Source organism: Chlorocebus sabaeus, chromosome 5 (assembly GCF_047675955.1).
Source record: "Chlorocebus sabaeus isolate Y175 chromosome 5, mChlSab1.0.hap1, whole genome shotgun sequence".
Classification (NCBI taxonomy): Eukaryota; Metazoa; Chordata; class Mammalia; order Primates; family Cercopithecidae; genus Chlorocebus; species Chlorocebus sabaeus.
The window spans coordinates 26,031,222-26,055,576 of record NC_132908.1 but is presented as its reverse complement, the minus strand read 5'-3'; the positions used below and the strand labels follow the sequence as shown (position 1 = coordinate 26,055,576).

General features: G+C 43.5%; 1 protein-coding gene across 2 annotated transcripts in view; it reads left to right on the top strand.

Moving 5' to 3' along the window:
- The window catches only part of XPO6 (exportin 6), a 117,095-nt gene that overhangs the window by 82,216 nt on the left and 10,524 nt on the right, over positions 1-24,355 (top strand). For both annotated transcript variants that reach the window (XM_007988709.3, XM_007988719.3), the window contains 6 exons: positions 186-255; positions 6,736-6,895; positions 10,793-10,885; positions 15,055-15,199; positions 19,149-19,295; positions 20,214-20,403. In XM_007988709.3, coding sequence (XP_007986900.3) covers positions 186-255; positions 6,736-6,895; positions 10,793-10,885; positions 15,055-15,199; positions 19,149-19,295; positions 20,214-20,403 — 805 coding nt within the window. The remainder of the gene's footprint in view (positions 1-185; positions 256-6,735; positions 6,896-10,792; positions 10,886-15,054; positions 15,200-19,148; positions 19,296-20,213; positions 20,404-24,355) is intronic.

Here is a 24,355-nt window from a genome sequence, read left to right as displayed (position 1 = left end):
CTGTAGTTGGCGGGGGGGTGGCCTGAAGAGTGGTCATAGGTTTTTAGCTGCATTTAAAGGTTCCTAGAGAAAAGGTTTTGATCCTGTTCCTCGCCCCTTAGTTGCTTGTTATGTTGTAACGTTAAAGTGCTATTAAAACTTGCATTTATGACTTAAATTTTTTTTTGTTGTTTCTTTGTTTTCAGTTCCCAGTTCTTCAGGACAATTTAGAAGTTTATTTGGGATTACAGCAGTTTATAGTCACTTCAGGGTCAGGTAAACTGATTTTTATTTTCTAATTTAACCTAACATTCAAAAAACCATTGGACTGATATTTCATTATTGCTGCCGTTGCTGTTGGAACATGATTTCTTCACTGCGGCCTCCCCACTTCTAAACAGGGAACGTTTTTAAAGGCTTAGGATAAAAAGAAGCTGTGGGGGAGGTAAAAGATGAGGTCATGACAGGGTATTCCAAGAAGGTATTTGGAAAAGAAACTGATTTGGAGTAAAGAGACAGGACTTACTAAAAAGCCTCTAATATTTCCTTATGTCCTTTCAACCAGCAGGTGTACTAGGGAAAACATGGCCTTGTGCTTTCTTGCTTCCTGCGCACTCTAGAATTGGAAGGCCATAGCGCAGCTGATGGTCTGTGGTCCCCCCACCCCCACCCCCACCCCCTACCTGTTGCAGATGGCCCCAGGGGCTCTGACTAGACCTTGTTGGAAAGGTTTTTGGCTGCTGTTTACAGGCCCTGCCTGCTTGGGGTTTAGGGTTAGCTTTCTTTGTTATTTTGTTGATAACCATAATAATAACAGCTTCCTTTTGTCGCTCTCATTACATGCCAGGCACTGTGTTATTGACTTATATTACTTAATTCTCTCTATTGTCCTGTGAGGTGTAAGTGCTATTACTAGTTTCCCCTATGTTACATAAGAGGAAATTGATGTTCAGAGATGTTAATTTACCCAGGGTCCCATGGCTTTGTTGGTACTAGTCTCATGATGGTATAATAGGGAATGACAAAACGTTGAAATAGCTTAACATCTGACATTCATTTTTGTCAACGTTGAAATAGCTAGCATCTGACATTGATTTTTGTCAGCTGAAAACACCAGTAACTGAAAACCACGTGTGTCCTCCCTGCCCCATCAGCTGCTGTGCACCACTTCTCACTGCCCTTCCTTCTTCCCAGCGTGCTTCTTATCGGACCTGTCCTGGCTCTGGCGTGCAGCCCCTGTGTTGGGTAACTGCTGTTTCAGCCCAGCACAGAGCTGCCCATTGTGCAGCCCGTCTCTCCTGGATGAGCTTGTGATTCATGGCAGATCCTCCACGGGAGCCTCTTTCCGAGGCTGTCCTTGGTGGTCTGTGGTGGCTGGTTTCCATGACTATATAAGCTTCTAAATAATCTAGTGGGCCCCAGAAGGCTGACGGGCCTTGGCACGTCCCGAATGTATGCCCTGACTTTGTAGATAGGGTAAGAAATTTAAAAAGACAAAACTTTAAAAAGACACTTTCAAAACAAACATGCCTGTAAAATGTGCTGTCACCACTAATGAAAATCATTTGGCTGTGTAGAAGTGCTACAGATGTTTCCAGAAGCCATTCTTGGGAATAATCATGCCCAGGTGGTCTTTCCTTCAGGACCACTATTCAAATTAGAATGTACTCAGTACCCTGAAGACACTGTTCTTGATCTATTAAAAAAACCAAGCAGGTGTTCTTTCCTCCCCCACCTTGACCCTTCAGTGTCCTGTTTACTTTTGTAAAAGCTGGCGTTTTTACATTCCATTGTGTCTGTCTTTAGGTGAAAGTCTAGTGAATCTGAAACTCTATTTTTGGGACATAGCTGATAATTCTGAGCTCCTCTCCCTAGAAGGATAGTGTGATTTATTTTTTCCTATAGGAAATACCACATACCTGCTTTCACTAAAGCCTATTTACTGGCAATTTCATAGAACTTGGCTCTTCCAGATCATTTGTAAATCTCATCCTCAGCACTGATCCTTGACTTGTATTCCAGTGGCAAAACCTCTCAGGCCGGAGAAATGCTTATTTCCTGTTTTAAAACGAGCTCTCTCATCCATGACAAAGCATTCCCCAATTTTTGGTGGCTCAGAAGCCAAGTTTCCAGTGCAAAGGCTATTAACAAACGGAAACTCTTGAGTACATTTTTTCCCCTGATTCCCATAGCCATTTACCCCCTCAAATAACCTCCATGCCACACCAGCCTTATGACCCTCAACAGAAACTGTGCCCTCTCATTCCTAATAGGCTCTGGGCCCTCATTCATTTGCATTTACTTTCTAGCCCAGCCTTTAATTCTTGGGTCTCCTCTGGAGCCTGTGTAAATGGGCACCAGCTGAAATTCTTGCTTACTCCTGGTGCTGCGACCGTATATGACAATGGGATGCACATTTTGGCCAGCAGTGAGACCTGCAGTGTGGTTGAGGCCTGCAGTGTAGTTACCCAGCCTGGAAGGCTCCCGCTTTTGCTTTTGTCAGAGCAGTTGGATTCAGAAGATCCTGTGTGCTTCGCATTGTTTCCCTTCCTGCTGCTGAGCCTGCCTCCACTTCCCTGTCAAGACCAAGGCATAGCTTGTGTTGCTGGGCCACGCTGGTTGCTGTGTGCTGCTCTGGCTCTTGGCAGGTAGTCCTTTGCTCCCTCTGTCTGTCTTTTCTACCATATGTAGGTTAAGAAATCCTCATTGGTGGTGTTCCGCTTACACAGCATTGATGTCTGTATGTGGCCCCAAAGCCTCCATTCTGTATTTGACTTCTGCCACTCCTCATTGAGATCTTCCTTCATTGAGACAATATTTCTCCTCTAGGTAACCCTTTAACTTTTCTGGGTACCCATGCAAACTTTCCTGTCTAAGGGATTATTTTGTCTACAAAATTTTATATAAGATTTTTAGACTTAAATTGCTTGTTCTGCCTGGGTTCGTTTATGATTTATGATTATGATTTGTTTGTTCTCTCAGAGGGAAATACCTGAATGCTAGTTTTTATACCTTCCTCAACTCCTCAAAAAGAGAAGACTAAATGATGTTTAAGATTTTTTTCCCCCCCTAGGGCAGTGATTTACCAAGGAGCTGTTCTTTGGATGTGGCTTAAGTCATATCTAAACAGCTTTAGGATGACTTGGTTTGTGGAAGATAGGACTTTCATGTGGACATGGTGTTTTATGCCTCCAAACGTTTCAGCATTCTCATCTGAAGGTTCCACCTTGCAGATGTCCTGTGCTTTTGGGGGGAAATCTAAGCCTTGGCCAGACATAAGAAAGTGTGGGTGGATCTGAACAGCTTTTCACAGTGGGATGCTGGCCTGTCCCCTCAAGTCTACTTGATGCCCTGCGTGACTTTTGTGGTGGTGATAATAGGTTTCTAGGCTGGAGGAGGGTGTCAAGGTAGAGTATTTGACTTGGGGTATTTATTGCCCATGTGATTGTCTGCCTTGCAGATAGAACAGGAAAGAACCAGCTATGATTTTGATGAACATGAATCTTAGATGCACATATGTGCAAAGTGGAACTGTATGGAATTGCAGTTTTGTTGGGTCAGAAGTGATCAAGTGTCAACAGTTTCATATTGTTCAAACTCACAGTTTAAAACACACACCCAGCACTTCCAAGCTGTTTTCCATCCTAGGTACTGGATGCTAGGTACCCATAGTTTTCATCCTAGGTACTGCTCTTTGCTAGACGAAATAGGACAAGTTCAGAGGGAAGGGATCAAGATGGCAAGGATTCTCAGGAGGGTAATGAGGGATTACATCCTCAGGGCTATCATGCTGTCAGCAGGCTTTGGCTTGATCTGTGTTCTGCCCTCGAGGAGTGGGCCAGGGGTGATGAGCAATCACAGGGAGACATATTTTACCCGTGTTTGTGACCAAGTTGTCCAGAGGTGGAAGGGCTCCCTTGAGCTCCCTAGAGCTCCCTAGCATTCAGCTGAGGTCCAGGAAGAGGCTGAAGGGCCAGGTGTGCAGGGTAAGTGCTGGGCAGAGGGGAAGGCTTGGTCAGGGTGACTTTTAAGCTCTCTAGTAATTGTCTATTAAGGACCATACTCAAATGGAAACTTGATTTAGGGTAGTGTTTTGGTTTGGTTTTAAAAAAAAATAACAGTGTTCCCTTTGCACACTTAAAATATTTCAGAAGCTCGTTCTCAGGCATTCAGCGGGTACTGAAGGGATTGGATACCATAGAGAAGTTAGAAACTGGTGGTCAAGGTAGAGCCTGGGGGGAGGTGGAGGTGCGAAATGAAGGTTGAGCATGCAGAGAGCGCCAAGGGCTACTGAAGCAGACTCAGTGACCCCTGGTGTCGCTCTGAGAAAGAAAAGCTGGCCTCCCCTCTTTTTGGGCTTGTACTGTGCCATACCCAGTGTCAGGGTGTATTTTTCATAAGAGGTTATTCCCACAGAGCCCTGAGGTCTGGTTGGTGTGCAGAGGAGTAGCAGGTTTTAGAAGTTGACCCTGGGAGTTGGTTGCATAGATGTAGCCTTGAAAATCCCATTGACATTCAGAGGGTATATAATTGTGGCACTTCAGTTAACTGAGAGATTGGGGCTCTCTCTGTAGCCCATGAAGTCTGTGTTCTCTTTTGCACAACCAGTGTGATGAAAAATCCCTCTCAGTGTGTTGTTTCTGTGAGCTCGTCTGGCTGGGTGGGGTGGTCATTCTGTTGCTCTGGCTGGAGAAGCTGGCTTACTCCTTAGCTGCACCGACAGCCTCTGGAGGGGCTGCCTCAGGCTGGGAATCTTGTTCCTGTGCCAGGGCACTGCTGTCCTTGTGGAGTGGAGGAGGCAGGAGCAGGTGATTTGGGGCAGGTCAAAACCAGCCTTTGTCACTGGCCCTCTCTGTCTAAGGTCCTTCCATGAGTTACCTCTTCTTTCGTTCTCCTGCTCCTTGAGATGTGGCCCTCTGTCCGGTCTTCCAGCCTCCTGTCTTCCTTTGGGGGCTGTTGCAAGCACTGTTGGCGGCGGATCGAGGCATTTGACCTGTTACTTCATCTGCCACTTGCTTCTAGGTGTCCCCCCTTCCTTTCCACAGGTGCCACCTATCCATGTTTACTGTCAGTAATACATGCAAGTATTCCCAGGGACCGGGTGAGGAAGGAAGCTGCCTGGGTCTCCCTGTCCTGCTCTAGTTTGCTGTCTGTTCTGTTGCATCTAGATCATTCATACATTTACGGTCGGTCACTCTGTACCAGCTGCTGTGCTGGCTGCCGGACGTAGCTGCTCACCACAAGGGATTTTGTAGTCAGTAAGGAGATGGTCTTGTAAATCATCAGTTTATCTCCTTATGGGTATGGGTGCCAAGGAGGAAGACAGGAGGGGTGAGGCCTCACAGAGAGAGGATGCCCCTGAGAGGCTGGAGGCTATCTATGTAGGAGCTTGCAGAACTTGGGTGGGCAGAGGATGAAATGATGGGCAGTCTAGGCAGAGGCACAGAGACATGAGGCTCTGGGGAATTACCATTGGGTCTGGATGACATAGTGGCATAGTAAAAGGTGTCGAGGTCATGAGAGACCTGAGTTGAAACTGGAGAGTCTAGGTTCTCACCTTTTAGCAGGAGAGAGCCTCCAGAGGCTTCAGCACCTTGCTTCAGGGGAGCTGCAAGCTTAATCTGGGCTCTGGGAAGCTGATTGTGGAGCACGACGGGAGGAGGGTTGGTAATGACCAGTGTGAGTCTTGCCTCCTAAGAGACAGGAGAGAACTGAAGTAGGGGGAGGGAGCAGGTGTGGAAAGTACCTAGGGAGTGCTGGGATCGTAGGTGCCCTAGGAACAGTGCCCTAGTCGTGTTACCACCCCACCCTCACTCCTGCTGTGTCAGTGAGAAGGACTTGAATCAGACCTGCAGGTCTCTGTTCCGGCCTGAAAATTCTTACTGTCTTTTGTGGACATTTGTGAAGAGAGGGATCCAAAAACCAAGGAAGTGACCAAATCAAGGGAGAATGTTTTGTCCTTCATCTTAGCATCCTCCTTGTTCAGTTTGAAGAAGTTGTGTTGAAAAGTAAGGAAATTTCAGACCTTAGTAATTCACTAGTTCTTTGCTGTTTATAATAATTACAAATACTGAACAGTGTTCTGTAGCTTAGAGGGTTATATATTTTAACGTGGCCCTTATAATAGTGATACTGAGGCTTAGGAGGGTTGATTGAGGCACTGAGTCCGGAAGTGGCAGGGAATCTGTGTCTTCGGAATCCAAGTCCCATGCTCTTTATTTCATACTGTGCCACCTCCCAGCCTTCAAGGGTGGAGAGCTGAGTGTACCCCTCCTCTCTTAGCCAGGGGCAGGTCCTCACTGTTGGGCCATGGAAATTTCATTCTGAGATAGGGCCCTATGCCAAAGGAAACAGATTTGGAGTCACATAGACTCAGTGTAGAATACCAGCCTTGCCCCAGAAATGTGACACGTGCTGGGCAAGTGCCTGGGCCTCACTGTGTGTGCCTCCTTGTATGTAACAGTAGTGGTGTCAGGACCTTACAGGATCAAAAGGAATCAGATCAGGGGCTCCCTCCACGTTAGCACACACCAGGCTGTCTGCCCCTCCCCTCAACTCTGTCTCTGTCCCTGGCCTCTGGAGCACAAATGTGTAGTGTCTGGTGGAAACCGGGCCCAGTGCTCAGTACTGGGAAGTGGTCCATGGGTTGCTTTGTTTCGAGAATTGGTTTTGCTGGGTGTGGCTTGCTGGACAAGCAAGTATATGTAGTATCTAAAGTGTGGTCTTCCTGTGGAAAACTGGGGTGTTGTGTTCCAGGACACAGGTTGAACATCACAGCGGAGAACGACTGCCGGCGTCTGCACTGCTCCCTGAGAGACCTGAGCTCCCTGCTGCAGGCCGTGGGCCGCCTGGCTGAGTACTTTATTGGGGATGTGTTTGCTGCGCGGTTCAATGATGCCCTCACAGTCGTGGAGAGGTAGGCTGGCAGCTGCCTTATGGAGCTGTTCCTTCTTCAGAGTTCAGTTTTACCTTCTTGTGTGAGGGGCAGCATATTGCCAAATAGCTTCCGCTCTAGGCCCGGGTAAATCTAGGCTCTGCCACATACGAGCTAATATGGAACAAATTACTTAACCTCTCTGAACTTCAGGTCCCTCATTTACAATATGAAGTAGAAGTAGTTTCCTATAGGTTTAGTATGAAAATTAAATGAGATAAAGCACTTAGCACTGTGCCTAGCACATAACAAAACACCTGATAAGCTATTTAAGCTGTTGTTTCTTTGAAGATCTTATATATAAATGTAAACACAGTTGTAGACCCAGGAGAAACCAGGAAAGGTCAGTCTTCATGTCTTTCCTCATAGGATAAAGAGATATTAAGAAAGTCCTACTGATAAGGAGTCAACTCCACTGTCCAAGTAGGCAGCTAGATGCACAGGGTGGGGCTTTTTGTGTGTTTTTCCAGTCCCATTAGGGCCTCGAGAGTGAAAGCTGGGTAGCCTCCACGCCTGGCCCGAAAGGTGGTTCCCAGCCTTTCACCACTGGGCTCGTTTTCTTCTCCTTCTTCTTGGGTCTCATGCCAGGTTTACAGCTGCACTTGCTGAGGAACATTTGAGTCTACCCAGTCACCAGTCCCTCCTCCCTCGCTCCCTTCAAAAAATCCAAGATGTAAGTGACAGGACATCTAGATCATTTAAAGGCAGCTGTTGAATTGGTTAGATCAAAACTGAGTAGATGTGGATCCAGCCCAAAGCCAAGACACCTGATGCTTCGACTGGCCCAGCAGCCGCATCACTGGTGACATGCAGAGGAGAAGTGAGCCTCAGGAGCCCAGGTGCATGCATGCCGGACTTCACTGCCACCTCTTAGCTGAAAAGCAGAGATAGCCAAGGGGCTTAAATCCCTTAAAAGCCAGATTCATATTAATAATAATAACAGCACACAGTAGTAGGACGTTTTCTGTGTTTTTGCACATGGTCTTTCATTTTATTCTGTACTTTGAGATACAGGCATTGCTGTTTTATTGTTGAGTACATTGTGGCTCAGCGATGTGAGTGCCTTGCCTTGGTTCACACAGTCCTTGAGAGGGAGAGTGGATTTTAACAGTTTCCTGGGTCCACATGTTGTTCTCTTTCCAAACCACAGCGGTTCCTCCTCTTCTTGTGCTGGGCCCATTTGCACTGAGGGTTAGCAGGGATAAGACATGTTTTTCTGTCTGAAATCCAAAGATAAGTCCATTATTTGAATTTACTCTGTTAAGCAGTATAGATACATCTGTCAGTCAGCCGGGTGCAGTGACTCATGCCTGTTATCCCAACACTTTGGGAGGCTGAGGCGGGCGAATCACCTGAGATCAGGAGTTCAAGATCAGCCTAACCAATATGATGAAACCTCATCTTTACTAAAAATACAAAAATTAGCTGGGCGTGGGGACATGCACCTGTAATCCTAGCTACTCAGGAGGCTGAGACAGGAGAATTGCCTGAGATCGCGCCAGTGCACTCCAGCCTGGGCAACAAGAGTAAAACTCCGTCTCAAAAAAAAAAAATATATATATATATATATATCTATATATATCTATATATATATATATCTGTCAATCATCTCAACTTTGTAGTGAGATGATGTCTCAAAGATCCTGAATCATTTGATAGGTCCCTATCTTTCTGCACTGCTTAGATTTGCAAGCCCAGTGCTTAAACATACTTGCTATTAATATTTTGTCTTCATTTAGATTAATATATGAGAGAAGGCTCTTGTTATGACTATGTGACCTTAATAGCCAGTATGATTAGCAGTGTTTTCATTTATTGGTTATATGAAGCAAAGCTAATATTAAAACTGCTAAACACACACACATTAAAAGATGTTTGGAAATGCATTTTTAGTGTAGAACAGGATTTAGAGTTAAACACCAGGTGCATATTGGTATATTGTTTTCTGATAACTGTTCTGATCATGAGGACTTCGTGGGACTTCGGGAACCTTAGTTCTTTTGCCCTCACTTTCTTGACTGATGGAAGTGCTCCTTTTTGATTGCTTTCTCATTGCTCCCCAGCAATCAGAAATACAAATACAAGTTTGTATTTGTAACAAGTTCCTTAGTTGATTGTTATGCTGGGACAAAGACAAACACTGCCTTCCCTGGCATCCGCTTCCAGGTTTCCACCCAGAGTAGGCAGAGAGAAACTAGCTAGGTCTTGGGTTTTTTCCCCTTCACTCGAAAAGGAATGTCTTTCAACTCCAGGCGTCGTGGCTCACCTGTAATCCCAGCACTTTGGGAGGCTGCGGTGAGCAGATCTCTTGAGTCCAGGAGTTCAAGACCAACCTGGACAACATGACGAAACCCTGTCTCTACTAAAAAGACAAAAAAATTTAGCTGGGTGTGGTGGCATGCGCCTGTAGTCCCCACTATGGGAGGGGGCACTGAGGCAGGAGGACTGATGGAGCCTGGAAAGTCTAGGCTGCAGTGAGCCAAGATCACTGCACTCCTCTGGCCTGGGTGACAGAGCAAGACCCTGTCTCAAAAAAAAAAAAAAAAAAAAAAATTAGAAAGGAATGTTGTTCTGTCTGTAATGAAAGAGGTATTTCCCATTTCCTACTAGATAGAGCTATTCGTTATTATGTTTAATGCTCGTTAGTATCCAGTGAGCCCTTGAGCAACCAGTGGGCTCAACAACTTGCTTCTGAAAGAATTGTACTTGAACAGAAAACACCTCCACCTATTCTGGAAACATTTGCTCCTCTCATCTCCCTCCTCTAAAGTTTTATCAAACATTTTCAGATTTGAAGAAAAGTTGAAAGAATTGTATAGGGAATACCCATATACCCACCACATAGATTCTTTGGTGGACAGTTTGCTCTATTTTCTTTATTATATATCAACCCATCTGAAATATTTCATTTTTAATGATTTTAAATAAAAACTAAGACAGTTTTATCATTATCAATTTTATAGAAAAGCCCATGTCATCCTATTTCGATAAACTGCCAAAAGAGCAGGTCTGCTTTTTTTAAAAAACAAAACAAAACCAAAAACAAAACAAAACAAAAAAACCCACAGGATTTTGGTTTCGTTCTATTACCCAGGCTGGAGTGCAATGGCATGAACCTGGCTTAGTCCATCCTCAACCTCCTAGGCTCAAGCTGTCCTCCCTACCTAGCCTTTTCCAAGTAGCTGAGACTACAGGCATGTGCCACCACATCTGGATAAAATTTTAAAAGACAGGGTCCTACTTTGTTGTCCAGGCTGGTCTTGAACTCCTGGCCTCAAGTGATCCTTCCACCTTGACCTCCTGAAGTGCTGGGATTACAGGCATGAGCAACCACACCCTGACTGCTTTTTAAAGACTATTTTTTATTCTCCTGATTTATAAAACATCATATATTAATTGTAGACAATTTGGAAATGCAGAAAAATAGAGGGAAAAAAATCATCCATAATCTACCCACTCTATCCTTCCCCTAAAACAAGTGGTACCAATAAGCATATTCTGGCGAAAATTCTTACCGCCTGTCTTCTGTTAATAGATGAACATTCATGATATTTTCTGTATATATATTTAGTACAATCATGTCATGTTTAAAACATCCTGAATATTTATCATTAAGTATGCCTCTAAGCGTTGTTTTTATTGTATATATTGTTTTCAAAATTTTTGATACTTTCAATAAGGCTTTAGTTAATATGCTTGTTTATAAATCTTTATGCATATCTTGGATTATTTCCTTGGCATAAAATTGAAGATCTGGTCTTGATTCTTTTTTGTATATGGAAAAAGTCTGCCCTTACGCTCTTTGTTGGTACCAGCCTTGTCTGTTTTGTCTTAGTTCATAAGCTGAATGTTCTTGTTTACCTGCCTCTTTGCCAACAGGTTGGTCAAAGTCACTCTGTACGGATCTCAGATAAAATTGTACAACATTGAAACTGCTGTGCCATCAGTACTGAAACCTGACCTCATTGATGTGTAAGTCTAGAGTTTGATGTTTGTGCATTTTTAGGAAAGACCTTGCCCCCAATCTCCAAATGATTTTATTGAGAACAAGGAACAGTAGTGGCTGCCATGAATTGGGAAAAAACTCTTAAACTGCAAACCTAGAAAGAGAGAGAGATTTTTTCACTGTACGTCTGGGGCAGAGGTGGTTGGAGAAAGTGGAATTAGGTAAGTGAGAGCTGGGATGGAGATTCTATGGAGTAGGCATTTCAGGAGGAAAGGACAGTACAGCCGAGACAGTCCCACAGGCAAGAGGTGGGTACTCTGTGTGGTGCAAGAAGAGACTGGATAGGTCTGTTGAGACTAATGGGAAACACCTGAAATGCCATCAGTCTTTCCTGTAGATCATTGACTGAAACTGTAGGATGCAGAAGAATGTTTGGGGAACACAGTTCTCGGAGGTTCTGATTTTAGCAGAATGGCATAAGGCCATAAGGCTCAGGTATTTGCATATTAAACAAGAACCCCAGCTTATTTTGAAGCAGGACATCTGGAGACCACACTCTCTACAGAAACTCTGCAGATAACATGGGATGCTATTAGGAAAGTGACATGTGGAAGGACAGGGACTGGAGATGGGCAGTATCCCAGAGATTTCACTGCCCAGAAGGCTTGCTTTAGACGAGAGCAGGGGGTTGGCAAACTATGACCTTTACCAAATCTGGCTTACTGACTGCTTTTGTAAATAAAGTTTTATTGAAACACAGCTACATTCATTTACATATGGTCTAGGAGTGGTTTTGCACTACAGCAGCAGAGTGGAGTAGCTGCGACAGAGTGTTTGTATGCCCTACAAATCTGAAAATATATAAACTCGGGTTTTTACAGAAAAGGTCTGCTGACTCCTGCTGTAGAGCATTCTTGAGCTGCAGATTAGATAGACGATGGAAAGAGAATCTTACTTACTATGGTGGTTTTAAACTTTTAAAAAATATATTGCTTTCCCTTTTGAGAATTTAGAGAAAGCTGTAAAGCGTCTCCCAAGAAAGATGCCAGTTTCCTTATAAATACAACAACTTGTACACATTTTGGGAGTTTCAGAGCCCCTCCTTTCAGCCTTGAGGAGCTCTACAGATGTGCTAGATTGACTGAAGTTCTTACTCCTAAGGCTGACTTTGATGTCCTTTCTCCTTATTTTGGTATTTAGAACTTAAAGGACAACATGATTCTAAATATAAAATAAAATTTTAAATGTAAAATACAAAATAACTGTGTGGTCACTATGAATTTCAAATTTTCAGTAACTATATTTTCTTACTTTAAAATACTAGTCCATTTTCTTACCCAACTTCTTATTTTGAAAAAGTTCAAACCTATAGAAAATGGGAAAAACAGGGGAATAAGCACCCATGGACCCTTAGTCTAGAGTAACCAATTATAAATTGGCTTTTGTTTCTTGTGCCCTCTCTGCACACAATACATGACTATTATTATTATTATTTTGCTGAGTCATTTGAAAATAAACTGCATCGCTGAGTGTGATGACTTATGCCTATAATCCCAGTGCTTTGGGAGGCCGAGGCAGATGGATCACTTGAGGTCAGGAGTTCGAGTCCAGCCTGGCCAACGTGGTGAAACCCTGTCTCTACCAGAAAATATAAAAATTAGCTGGGCATGGTGGCACTTGCACCTGTAGTCCCAACTACTTGGGAGGCTGAGCTGGGAGAGTCGCTTGAACCTGGGAGGCTGAGATAGCACCACTGCTCTCCAGCCTAGGTGACAGAGTGAGACCCTGTCTCAAAAAAGAAAAGAAAGGAAATAAATTGCAGACAACATGTCACTTCACCTGTAAATCCTTCAGTGTGTGTATCCTAGAAATAAATTCATTCAGCTCTATAACTATGATACCATTATCAACCCTCACATAATTTAATACATACAATAATGTCATCACTTCTATAGTCCATATTCAAATTTCTTCAGTTGTCCCAGGAATGTTTTTGTATCTTTTTTTTCCTTGAATCCAAAGTCTAATTAATCATGAGCCACACATTAAATGTATTTCCTGTAATCTAGCACAGTTAACCCACTTGTGTTTGTATGTCTGCATGTGCATTTGTGTGTAAGAGTGACTGAGGACCTTTTGCAGATCCAGATCTTAACTTTTTAAAAAGCATGTCCTACAATCTGGATTTGTCCAGTTATTTCCATTGTATTAGATTCAGTTTAAACATTTTTAGCAAGGTTACTGCATAGGCAATGATGTGCCTTTCCTCTTGCATCATGTCAGAAGGCTCTTAATATCAAATTTCCTTATAATTGTTGATGCTGAGTTTGATTTTAAAATGGTGTCTAGGCTGGCACAGTGGCTCATGTTTGTAATCCCAGCACTTTGGGAGGCTGAGGTGGGATAATCGCTGGAGCCCAGGAGTTTGAGAGGAGCCTGGGCAACATAGTAAGCCCCTGTCCATTCCCCCCGCCCAAAAAAAAAAAAAAAAAAAAAGGCCAGACATAGTGATGCATGCCTGTGGCCACAGCCACTTAGAAGGCTGAGCCAGGAGAATTGCTTAAGCCCAGGTGATAGAGGCTTCAGTGAGTTATGATCATGCCACTGCACTCCTGCCTGGGCAACAGAGCAAAACCCTGTTTCAGCAACATAAATAAGTAAATAAAGTGGTATCTGCCTATATCCTAATTTTGTCCACTGAAAGGTCCTAGAAATAGTGATACTACAGTAGCAATTCTACCCCTTTTTCCCAGGTCTTAGTTTTTCAAATCCGTTCTCCAGAGCACCTTGGAGAAAAAAGCTCAAGTCTGGGGCGGGGTGATGTTGGACAGTCTTGCCAAGTCAGCAAGTAAGGAAGTGCTCAGTGACTGTTGAGAATATGTGAAAAGGATGCAGGGCCCAGCTTGAAAGGGTTCTTCCTGGTCAAACTTGACAGTTCAGTCATCAACAAAGAATAAGTACAGTAATGAATTATACCAGTTTGAATGAAAAGAATCTACTAATTCAAAGTGATTAACAGGACTACACCTGCAATCCCAGCCCTTTGGGAGGCTGAGGCAGGAGGATCGCTTGAAGCCAGGAGTTTGAGACCAGCCTGGCCAACATAGACCCCGTCTCTACAAAAAATATGAAAATTAGCCTGGCATGGTGACGTGGACCTGTAGTCCCAGCTACTTGAGAGGCTGAAGCAGGAGAATCACTTGAGCCCAGAAGGTTGAGGCTGCAGTGAGCCATGATCATGCCCCTGCACTCCAGCCTGGGCAACAGAATGTGACCCTGTCTCAAGTAAACAAACAAACAAACAAAAACTCAAAGTGATTAACAAAGGATGAGAGGAGGGGAAGCTACTTTTTAGAGAAGAATGCCAAGTAATGAGGAGAAAAGGAAAGATAGAAAAATTACCAATTCACAACCACCACTGTAATACTGATTTAGGCAGGGATCATTAATAAATGCCCAAACCATGAGGAACACTGTCTTTGTGTCACCTCATAGTAGTATCACCTTACAGCTTACTAATTATTGCCAAAAGTTAATTACGTTTAGGTATGTTAGAAGGCCTGGTGTTTTGAAACTCTGAGACAACTGTCTCTCCTTGTTTAAGATTGATGGTTTATTATATTTGATGAATTGCATACTTTTTTGATATATATTTTGTTGCATGTACGATGCAGTCAGTACAGCCTTTGCTGAAACCAAACATAGTCTTTGTCACCTCAGTTATCCCCTAGCCAGGTAAAATATATGGTGCAGTGGAAGCTTAAACTCCAAAATCTGACATCAAAGCTCTGTTTATAAAGCTGTCATACCTGGTAGTTGTCTATGCTTTAGTCTGCAGCTATGAATGTTAAATTTGTACTAGTTCTGGAGTCAACACATGATCACTTAAGTTCTTTGATTTTGCTTTTATAATTTACCTTTCTCTTAGGTGAGTGTGTGTCACAGAAAGATTGAATAAGATTCAGTAGACATTGACTAACTGCCTTCTGTGCTCTAGTCAGTTGTGGCGATGTTTAAATGATGAATATCTTAGTTTTTAGATTCTACGTGAACCAGTAAATGATTTCTATGCTATTGCCCATGTCTTAGAACAGCAAATGCAGTGGATGCAATTCTTACCTCCTTTGAAAACGAGTTGAACACTAATATATTTTCACCTTAACCTTTAAAATCACATCATCTTTTCTTTCTGCAGGCACGCTCAGTCCCTGGCTGCGCTGCAGGCTTACTCTCACTGGTTAGCACAGTATTGCAGTGAAGTTCACCGGCAGAACACGCAGCAGTTCGTGACACTCATCTCTACTACCATGGATGCAATCACACCGCTAATCAGCACCAAGGTCTCGAAACAGCAAAGCCTACACTTTTTATCTAACTCTGTCTCTCCTTCTGTTCCTATACCCGTTTACTAGAAAATCTAAATATGACACAGAGTTAGACCCATAAATCTTTCTGCTGTTATACACCTGTTTTATTTCATGTTCCTTTTTAGTTGTAGCCTACATGCATTCAAATACAACTTTACTTTTTTAGTTATCTGAGTTCCACATGAATACATGCTCACTGTGAAAAAGTAAAATATTGTTCAGATTTCCAGATTGAAAAGTAGTGATACCTCTGAAACCTTTTCCTTCACGCGGTAAGCACAGTTGGCATTGGTTGTGCAGGCACACCTCATTTTATTGCACTTCCCTTTATTGCACTTTTACAAGTTGAAGGCTTATGGCAACCCTGCATGAAGCAAATCTGTCAGCGCCATTTTTTTTGACAGCATTTGATGCTTCCATGTGTTACATTTTGGTAATTGTTAGAATATTTCAGACTTTTTTGTTACTATATCTTACAGTGATTTGTGATCAGTGATCTTTAATGTTACTATTGTAATTATTTTGGAGTGCCACAAACCAGAGCCTGCAAACTTGATTGATATGTGTGCGTTCTGTGTGTGTTCTGACTGCTCCACTGATTGGAGGGTTCTCCATCTTCCTGTCTTTAGGCCTCCCTGTTCCCTGAGCCATTTAGTAACCCTACAATGACCTCTACGTGTTCAAATGAAAGGAAGAGTCACATGTCTCTTACTTTAAATAAAAATCTAGAAATGATTAAGCTTAGTGAGGAAGGCATGTCAAAAGCCAGGATAGGCCAAAGGCTCTTGAGCCAAACAGCCAAGTTGTGAATGCAAAGGAAAAGTTCTTGGAGGAGATTACAATTTCTGCTCCAGTGAACTCATGAGTGATGAGAAAGCAGAGCAGCCTTATTGTTATTGATATGGGGAAAGTTTCAGTGGTTTGGATAGCCCAAACTAGCCACAACATTCCCTTAAGCCAAAGCCAAATCCAGATCAGGCCCTTCAATTCTGTGAAGGCTGAGAGAAGTGAGGAAGCTACAGAAGAAAAGTTGGAAGCTAACACAGGTTGGTTCATGAGGTTTAAGGAAAGAAGCTGTCTCCAGGATGAAGCAACAAGTGCTGATGGAGAAGCTGCAGCAAGTTCTCCAGAAGCTCTAGATGAGATCATTGATGAAGGTGGCCACACTAAACAACAGGTTTTCTGTGTAGAGGAGACAGCTTTATACTGGAAGAAGGTGTCATCTGGGACTTCCATAGCTAGAGAGGAGGAGTCAGTGCCTGGCTTCAGAGCTTCAGAGAACAGACCAACTCTCTTGTCAGGGGACAACTGCAACTGGAGACTTCAGGTTGAAGCCAGTGCTCATGTATCATTCTGAAAATCCTAGGCCCTTAGGAGTTATGCTGAATCTACTTGCCTGTCTCTATAGATGGAACAACAAAGCCTTAATGACAGCACATCTGTTTACATCATGGTTTACTGAATATTTTAAGCTCATTATTGAGGCCTGCTCAGAAAAAAAGATTCCTTTCAAAATACTACTGCTGATTGGCAGTGCACTTGGTTACCTAAGGCCTCTGATGGAGATGTTCAAAGGTATTAGTTTCCATAGTTTCCATGCCTGCTCACACAACATCCATTCTGTAGTTCTGTAGCCCATGGGTCAAGGAGTAATTTTGGCTTTCAAGTCTTATTATTTCAGAAATACATTTCATAAGACTATGGCTGCCATAGATAGTGGTTCCTCCAGTGGATCTGGGCAAATAAATTGAAAACCTTCTGGGAAGGATTCACCATTCTAGATGCCATTAAGGACATTCATGATTCACGGAAGTAGATCAAAATATCGGCATTAATAGGAGTTTGGAAGAAGTTGGTTCCCAGCCTCATGGATGACTTTGAGGGGTTCAGGAATTCAGTAGAGGAAATAACTGCAGATGTGGAAATAATAAGAGAACTAGAGGCGGAGTCTGAAGATGGGATGGAGTTGCTGCAATCTCAGGATCAAACTTGAACACATGAGGACTTGCTTATTATAGACGAGCAAACAAAATGGGTTTTTGAGATGGAATCAACTGGTGAAGACTCTGTGAACATTGTTGGAATAACTGAGGATTAGAATAACACATAAACTCAGTTAATGAAGCAGCGGAAGGGTTTGAGAGGATTGACTCCAACTTTGAAAGAAGTTCTACTGTGGGCAAAATGCGATGAAACAACACCGCATGCTCCAGAGAAATATTTCTTGAAAGGAAGTCAGTCGATGCAGCAAACTTCATTGTTGTCTTATTTTAAGTAATTGCCACAGCCACCCCAACTTTGAGCAACCACCACCCTATTCAATCAGCAGCAGTCGCCTTCAAGGAACACCCTTCACCAGTGAAAAGATTCCCAGTCTGAAGGCTCAGATAATTGTTAGCATTTTTAGCAATCAACTTTTTAATTAAGATATGTACATTGTTTTCTTAGACATAATGGTATTACACACTTTATAGACTACAATATAATGTAAACAAAACTTTTATATGCATTGGGAAACAAAAAAAAAATAGTGTGCCTTGCGTTATTGTATAGTTTGCTTTATTGTGGTGGTCTGGAGCTTGAATCTGCGGTATCTCTGAGGTACGCCTGTATATCCTTCCAGACTTGTTTCTCTTTTTATGTAATAAGTAATAAAAAGTTTGTAGATAGCTAGAGATATAGCTGCTTTCGCCTAACAGTATGCCGTGGTTTTCCTTTACATATGTAGAGCAACTTCAGATTTTCAGAATGTCCAATGCTTTTTTTTTTTGGGGGGGGGTGGGATATATAATAATTTTCCTATTGATAGAAATGAGTTCCTTTTATGTCCATCTTACATATGCTGGTGGGCCTGTAGGATAGATTCCTGGAAGTGGAATTACTGAGTCAAAGGTTATATCCATGTTAAAACTGGACAGATTCTATTATGTTATCCCCCAAGTCTGCTATGTTACTAGAGCATATATGTGCTTATCTGAATGTTTTTGTAGTTTTAGTCATACATAGCATTTTATACATTTTAAGCAGTGTGTTGTTTTAATAAGAACAATGTGTTGCTTTCCACAAATTTATGTTGTATTTATAATTATAACTTTGAAAATAGTTCTATCCCATCAGGAATATGTTTCATGATTTTCCTAGCCATTGCTGGACTTCTAGGCTGCCTTCCTTAAAAAATAAAAAATCATTACAAAGAATTCTGAAATGCATGCATTCATGAATGTAGCTTTACCCTTTTAGGTAATCTTCTTAGAGTAAGTGGAGATTTAGGGTTAAAGATTAGGAATATTTTGTGGCTCTGGGAAATCATAGTAATTTTTTTTCCTTAAGTAATTCTGCCTGCCTTGACTTTTTGGTGTGCTGTTTTTACTTTAGTCTTACCAGCATTAGGTCCCATCTGTAACACATTTTCTTCTTTGCTAATTTGAAAGCAACAGTGGTAATTGAACCAAGTATTTGATAGGCATGCTGAAGGGAAAGCAGTAGGAGAGACTGGCCTGAGTGTTAGGGCACAGAAAGGTTGGGGGCTCAGGGAGATCATGGCTCTGCTAGAGCAAGAGGAGTGAGGTGAAGAATCCCAGGACCTGGATGACATGCCAGGGAGTGTGCCAGCGAGTGTGATTTAATAGCTGATAGGGAGCCACTGCAGACTCGGAGCTGAGAAGTGCCTGAGTTCAAGGCTGCTGGTGACTTTGAAGGAGGAACGGGAAGAGATGATAATGGCTGTGGCAGGAGCTGTGGACATGACAGAGAAGGTGGCTTCTCTTGTGAATCATCACAGGAAAAATTCTTGAGCTAGATAGAGCTTAAGTGGTGTCATTGGGAAACCAAGAACCACACGTAGCTTGTGATTGCCTCAGCAAAGTTTGAATGCCAGTCTCACAGGGATGGGGTGAACTGATGTGCCCTCTTCCCTTTACAGGTCCAAGACAAGCTGCTGCTATCTGCGTGCCACTTACTGGTCTCACTGGCTACCACCGTGCGGCCCGTCTTTCTGATCAGCATCCCTGCAGTGCAGAAAGTATTCAACAGAATCACTGATGCCTCTGCCCAGCGACTTGTCGATAAGGTGAGGCCCCAGAGCTCCCCTGGGGTCCCCAGGGCTATGTGGCTGAGACTCGAGGAAGCTGAGGAAGAAGAGTCTGGCCTTTGATTTTGTACTCAGAGCTTACAGGCTGTGCCAGCATAGACGGATTTCTTATGTTTGTGGCACTGACACAGACTCAGTGATTCTCATGGTGCCCATTGTAAGGCAGGCAGTCAGTGTGCTGATTCAGGCATGGAAAAGCACCTCCCAGTGTGCAGAAAGGTTTTGCTGCTTTGCAGCCTGGTAATTTCGGCCAGTGTTATGAGTGTTCTCTTTGCGTTCTTTCTGATTCAAAGCTGTCTGATTTTTGTTGTCACTGTTCTGTGTGTTCTTTGGGGTTGAGAAGTGCCAGGCAAGTGCATTTTCTTAGAATCCTCAAAGGAGGCTCAGGCTAGAAGTTTAAAAACTACCTAACAAGAGGAGGGCAGGAAGGCTTGAAGAGGGTATCAGAGAGCACCAGGATGTGATTGCATTGCTTCTGACCTCATGCTAGGGGCGTGGATTGTCATGGATTCTCCTGCAAGTCCTGCTCTAAGTAGCTTCTCAGAGGACTCAGAAGCCACCAGCTGAGCAATGCCTGAGATTCTGTGTCTGCAGTGTGATTTCTCCCTCTCTAACACTTGAAGTATCAGATTAGGGAGGAAACGAGAGCCCCAGAATAATAATTGAGGTTGGCTCTGGGTTATGCTAGACCTAGACATGGTGCTATTACTTCATTTCATTTTCCTCCCTAAGTTGCCTTCCAGTTGGACCAAAGGCCCTGCCCAGGTTATAAGAAACAAGCCTGGGAGCAAGGGCTCCAGGTGTGCAGCCAGCAGATGCTTAAGGCTGTGTCGGCCATGCCGCTCCACTGTCTTTGGTTCTTTGACCTCTGATGGATGCCTTTGGGGTCTCTTGTAGGCCCAGGTGTTGGTGTGCCGAGCCCTCTCTAACATCTTGCTGCTTCCGTGGCCAAACCTTCCAGAGAATGAGCAGCAGTGGCCTGTGCGCTCCATCAACCACGCCAGCCTCATCTCTGCACTCTCCCGGGACTATCGCAACCTAAAGCCGAGTGCTGTTGCCCCACAGAGAAAGATGCCACTGGATGACAGTAAGTGACCCCTAGGCTGGGACAGCTAGGGAAGGAGGTAGGCAGGCATTGTTCTTTGTGGCAGATGAGATTTGCCCCGGAGGCTCCTGAGGTAAATGTTTTCTGTCCACAGTCCCACAGAGGCTGAGCAGGAAGTCACACTCGGGAGTGGAATCCTGCTACCTGTGGAATTCAGCAGCCAGACCTATTTCCTGAATGCAAACTGTCCCTTCTCTTATTTAAAATGTAAAACATTCTGGAGCCCTAAGAAAAAATGGAAGACACTGGTGATGGTGCCTTCTGTCTATAAAATACATCTTAAAGTGGTTATTGATCTATTTCAGATGCTTGTGTAGGCAAGCAGAGCAGTTCATCTCTACACGCTTGGAAAATGCGCTCAAGAACTGTTTTTCCAGATTGGTTTCAACCTTTTTCCAAATACAGATATTCTAGAGGTTTTGAAAGAGCTTGGTTTCTTAAAAAATGGCACTTGAAGTTTGCTTGTTTATATTAAAGAGGGAAAACAAGTGATTAAGGAGAAGTAAGGCGTCTGATTTCTCAGAAATATCTCTTTGAAATAACAAATAGTACCGAAATATTTTAAAAATACCATCTCTTCACAAAAAGAAAATAGAATGTTATTAGATGGTGCCACTTATGGAATGTCAGCAAAAATGCTTTGTGAAATGTCAGAAATTGTAATAAATACAATACTCTTTAAAAAACACTACTTTTATAACCAGGAAGATTAACGTATGCGCATTGTACAAATATATTAAAATAGAATAATATAAAGAAGGAAAAAGTAACTCCTAAATCTGACCAGTTTTAATATTTTAGAAAGTAACCATTTTAACCATGCTTCCTTCTTACCTTCCCTTTTCTATTTTAAAATAGGCTTCGTGGTTACATAACTGGATGAGAGTAGCTGACATTTTGAGGGTATACTGTGTACTAGTCTCTTGCCTTGGTGATTTTATATCCATCATCAAGTCTCTGGCTATGCCAGCATCAACTTTTGAAGCTGGTGTTGGTCTGCTCCTGGTTCGAAGTATTTTTCAAAAATCAGTAATTCGTTCAGTTCTCACATTAGCCTTATGATTTCAGTACTGTTATGATCTTGATTGATGATTAGCGTGAGGAAGCTGAGGTCTAAAAAATTAAGGAACTTGCCCGGGGCTTGCATCCAGCTGTTGTGGAGTCATGCTTTATCATGTGTAATGGTCTCCTTTCCGCACTTTATCTTACATGGGAGTTACGTCGGTCTGCATGGGCAAGGATATGCTCAGTGGTAACAATTAACTCCAAAAGCGTAGTGGCTTAGTACAAGAAAGAGGATTTGTTGTTCATACTACATGTCCAGCTTGGGTCACTCAGGGTGGGGAGGTCACACAGGGACCCAGGCTGAGGAAGGCTCCATTTCAGTGTGTTCACTCTGGAAGGGATTGTGGTGAATTGCGTAGTGGTTCTTAAAGGTCTTGCCTGAAACTAACATATTTCTTCCACTTCTGTTTCCTTGGCCAGAGCCAGCTATGTGGCCTTGGCTTAACTCAGGGCAGGGAAATGTGATGCCACTGTGTGCTGAAAGGGTTTGCAGTGTAGTATGTGAATGACGTCTTCACTGTGCTGACTGTGTGCAGGCACTGGGTTGAGCACTTTGTATACATTATTTCATGTAACTTCCTATGTAACCCTGTGAGGTGTGTCTTATCCTTATTCCACAGTGTCTTGAAATGAAGTTTGGAAAGTTTCATTTTTCTTATCTTGACTTTATACTTTGAAAAAAAAAATTCCAAACCTACAGACTAGCTGAAGGAATAAGAAAACAACTGCATCTCTCTCACCCAGATTCACTAATTGTGAATGTTTTGCCACATTTGTGGTCTTTTCTGCAACACACTTTTTCTTAAAAGCCAGCTGTTTAAGTTGCAGATAATTGACACTTCATCCCTGAATCCATAACCTTTGTATCTATATAGAACAAGATATTAAACATTGTTACAATAATGTTATTTAACATGTAGCCACATTAACACTTTTCCCCAGTTGTTACCAAATTGTTCTTTTTTGCTTTTAAAAAATCCAGGATGTGATCTAGGACGGTTTCATTGTGTTTGGTTGTTATAACTCTGTAGTCTCCTTTGGTCCAGAAGAGCATGCCCAGTTTTTGTCTTTCGTGACATTGGCATTTTTGAAGCATCCAGGCCTGTTTTCTTGTTACATGTCTCATAGTCTTGTTTTGCCTGATTGTTTCCAGTAGGTTGTGGTGTAGTGGTGCATATTCGTGTTCGCATTTCCTCTTGCGTTGTTTCTGTTTGTCCCATCCTTGGTGATGCTCAGTCTGGGCGCCTGATGGGAGTAGGGCCTGCCAGTCTGTCCACTGGGAAGGTGCTTGGCAGGTGTCATTGCTCAGGACTGTAGAGAAAGTGGGCCAGGTCAAGAGTTGGACTTGGGTCTGAATGGCTCCAACTCCTGTGTTCTGCACCACTTTGCCGCATTGCCTCTTTCTTCTTGAAACCTCCCCCCGCCCGCCAAAAAAAGAAAAGAAAAGAAAAGAAAAAAGGTTCTTGATGGTTTTATAATGTCCTGTCTCATGGAAGTAAAGCAGTTACCTACCCATTCTCCTATTTTTACATACTTATAGTGCTTTCAATTTTTGACTTGTACATTTTTAAAAAATACATCTGTTGTCCTCGTTTGAATTTCCTTAAATGCCAGAGGTCATATTTTGGTTTCTTGACTGTTGGTTTTTCACCCTAAACTGCTTCCCCTGTTGCCTGTGCATTCTTGAGGAAGTGGCTGCCCTGAGTGCGGTTTCCTGGCTTAGTAGAAGTCCACATGCTTGTAGTTGTGGATGACTCCCTCCTCAGCAGTGTGGGTGAGCCTTTCCTTTACTCTCCAGTGTCACTGTGACTGGGGGACCAGGCCTGTGACGAGAAGCGTCTTCCTTCATCCTCAGCCCTGTGAGTGGGGCGATGCTCTCTCTCCACATTTTCAGATGAGGCAGCAGCAAGGCCAGGCCTGCCTCCATCCACCTCCTGAGCATGTCTTCTTTCTGCCGTATCCCCTCCTCAAAGCTGCGGCAGTCCCACAGAGGCTGCTGAGCACTGGGGTTCGGAGGACCCAGAGAGTGCTCCAGGTGGGGGGCAGCTCTCAGCCCAGCTCTGGCTCAGCCTCTGGCGTTCGCCAGGGTTGAATCTGCTAGGCTCAGGCTGAGCCATGGGTGTCACCTTGGGGAGGTTGGTAGGAGACTCTGCGTCTTACGGGGGTGACTCCACTCGCTCTGGGAACAATGGCGGCATCCCCGTCCTGGACCTTCTTAGATGGCTGGCACACTGCTAGCATCGTTCAGGACCTTGTCTCTAATCCCCACTGCAGCGCTGCCAGGGTGGGGTTGTCGACTCTCCCAGATGGATGAGGGTCTTGCCCACGGCACGTAGCCTTCAGATGATCACCTGTGGTTCATAGTCAGGGCTCTCTGACCCCTGGCCTGTTTGTGGTCCACTACATCTGTTTTCCCTGTGTGCCAAATGGGGTCAAAAGTCATCTCAGGGTTAGCATTATATATTGTCAATAACATAATAACAATAATTATATGCCTTATCAAGCTACAAACCTAATAGGCCAAAGATGGATCAGGCAGGTTGTTCCTGCAGCCAGCACCATTACATGTGCATGGCAGGTGTTTGTGGGATTACTGGACTGGAGTAGTGTCCCACTGAGGGACAAGGTTTGAGCTGCATGTGTCCATCCTGGCCTGTGACCTTATGACACTCATTTTCTCACCAGTCTATTCACCATCTTTTAGATTTGATTAAATCCAAGGCACCCAACCTGGGGGTACATTTATTTATCTTTTTTCTTCTGTGGACTTGTTGCTGATGGCCAGAGGCAAAAACCTGAGCAGGCAGGCATCTTCTCCCCAATACACATTCCAGGCGTCTGGAGTCCTGGCAGTAATAATAGTAAAAAC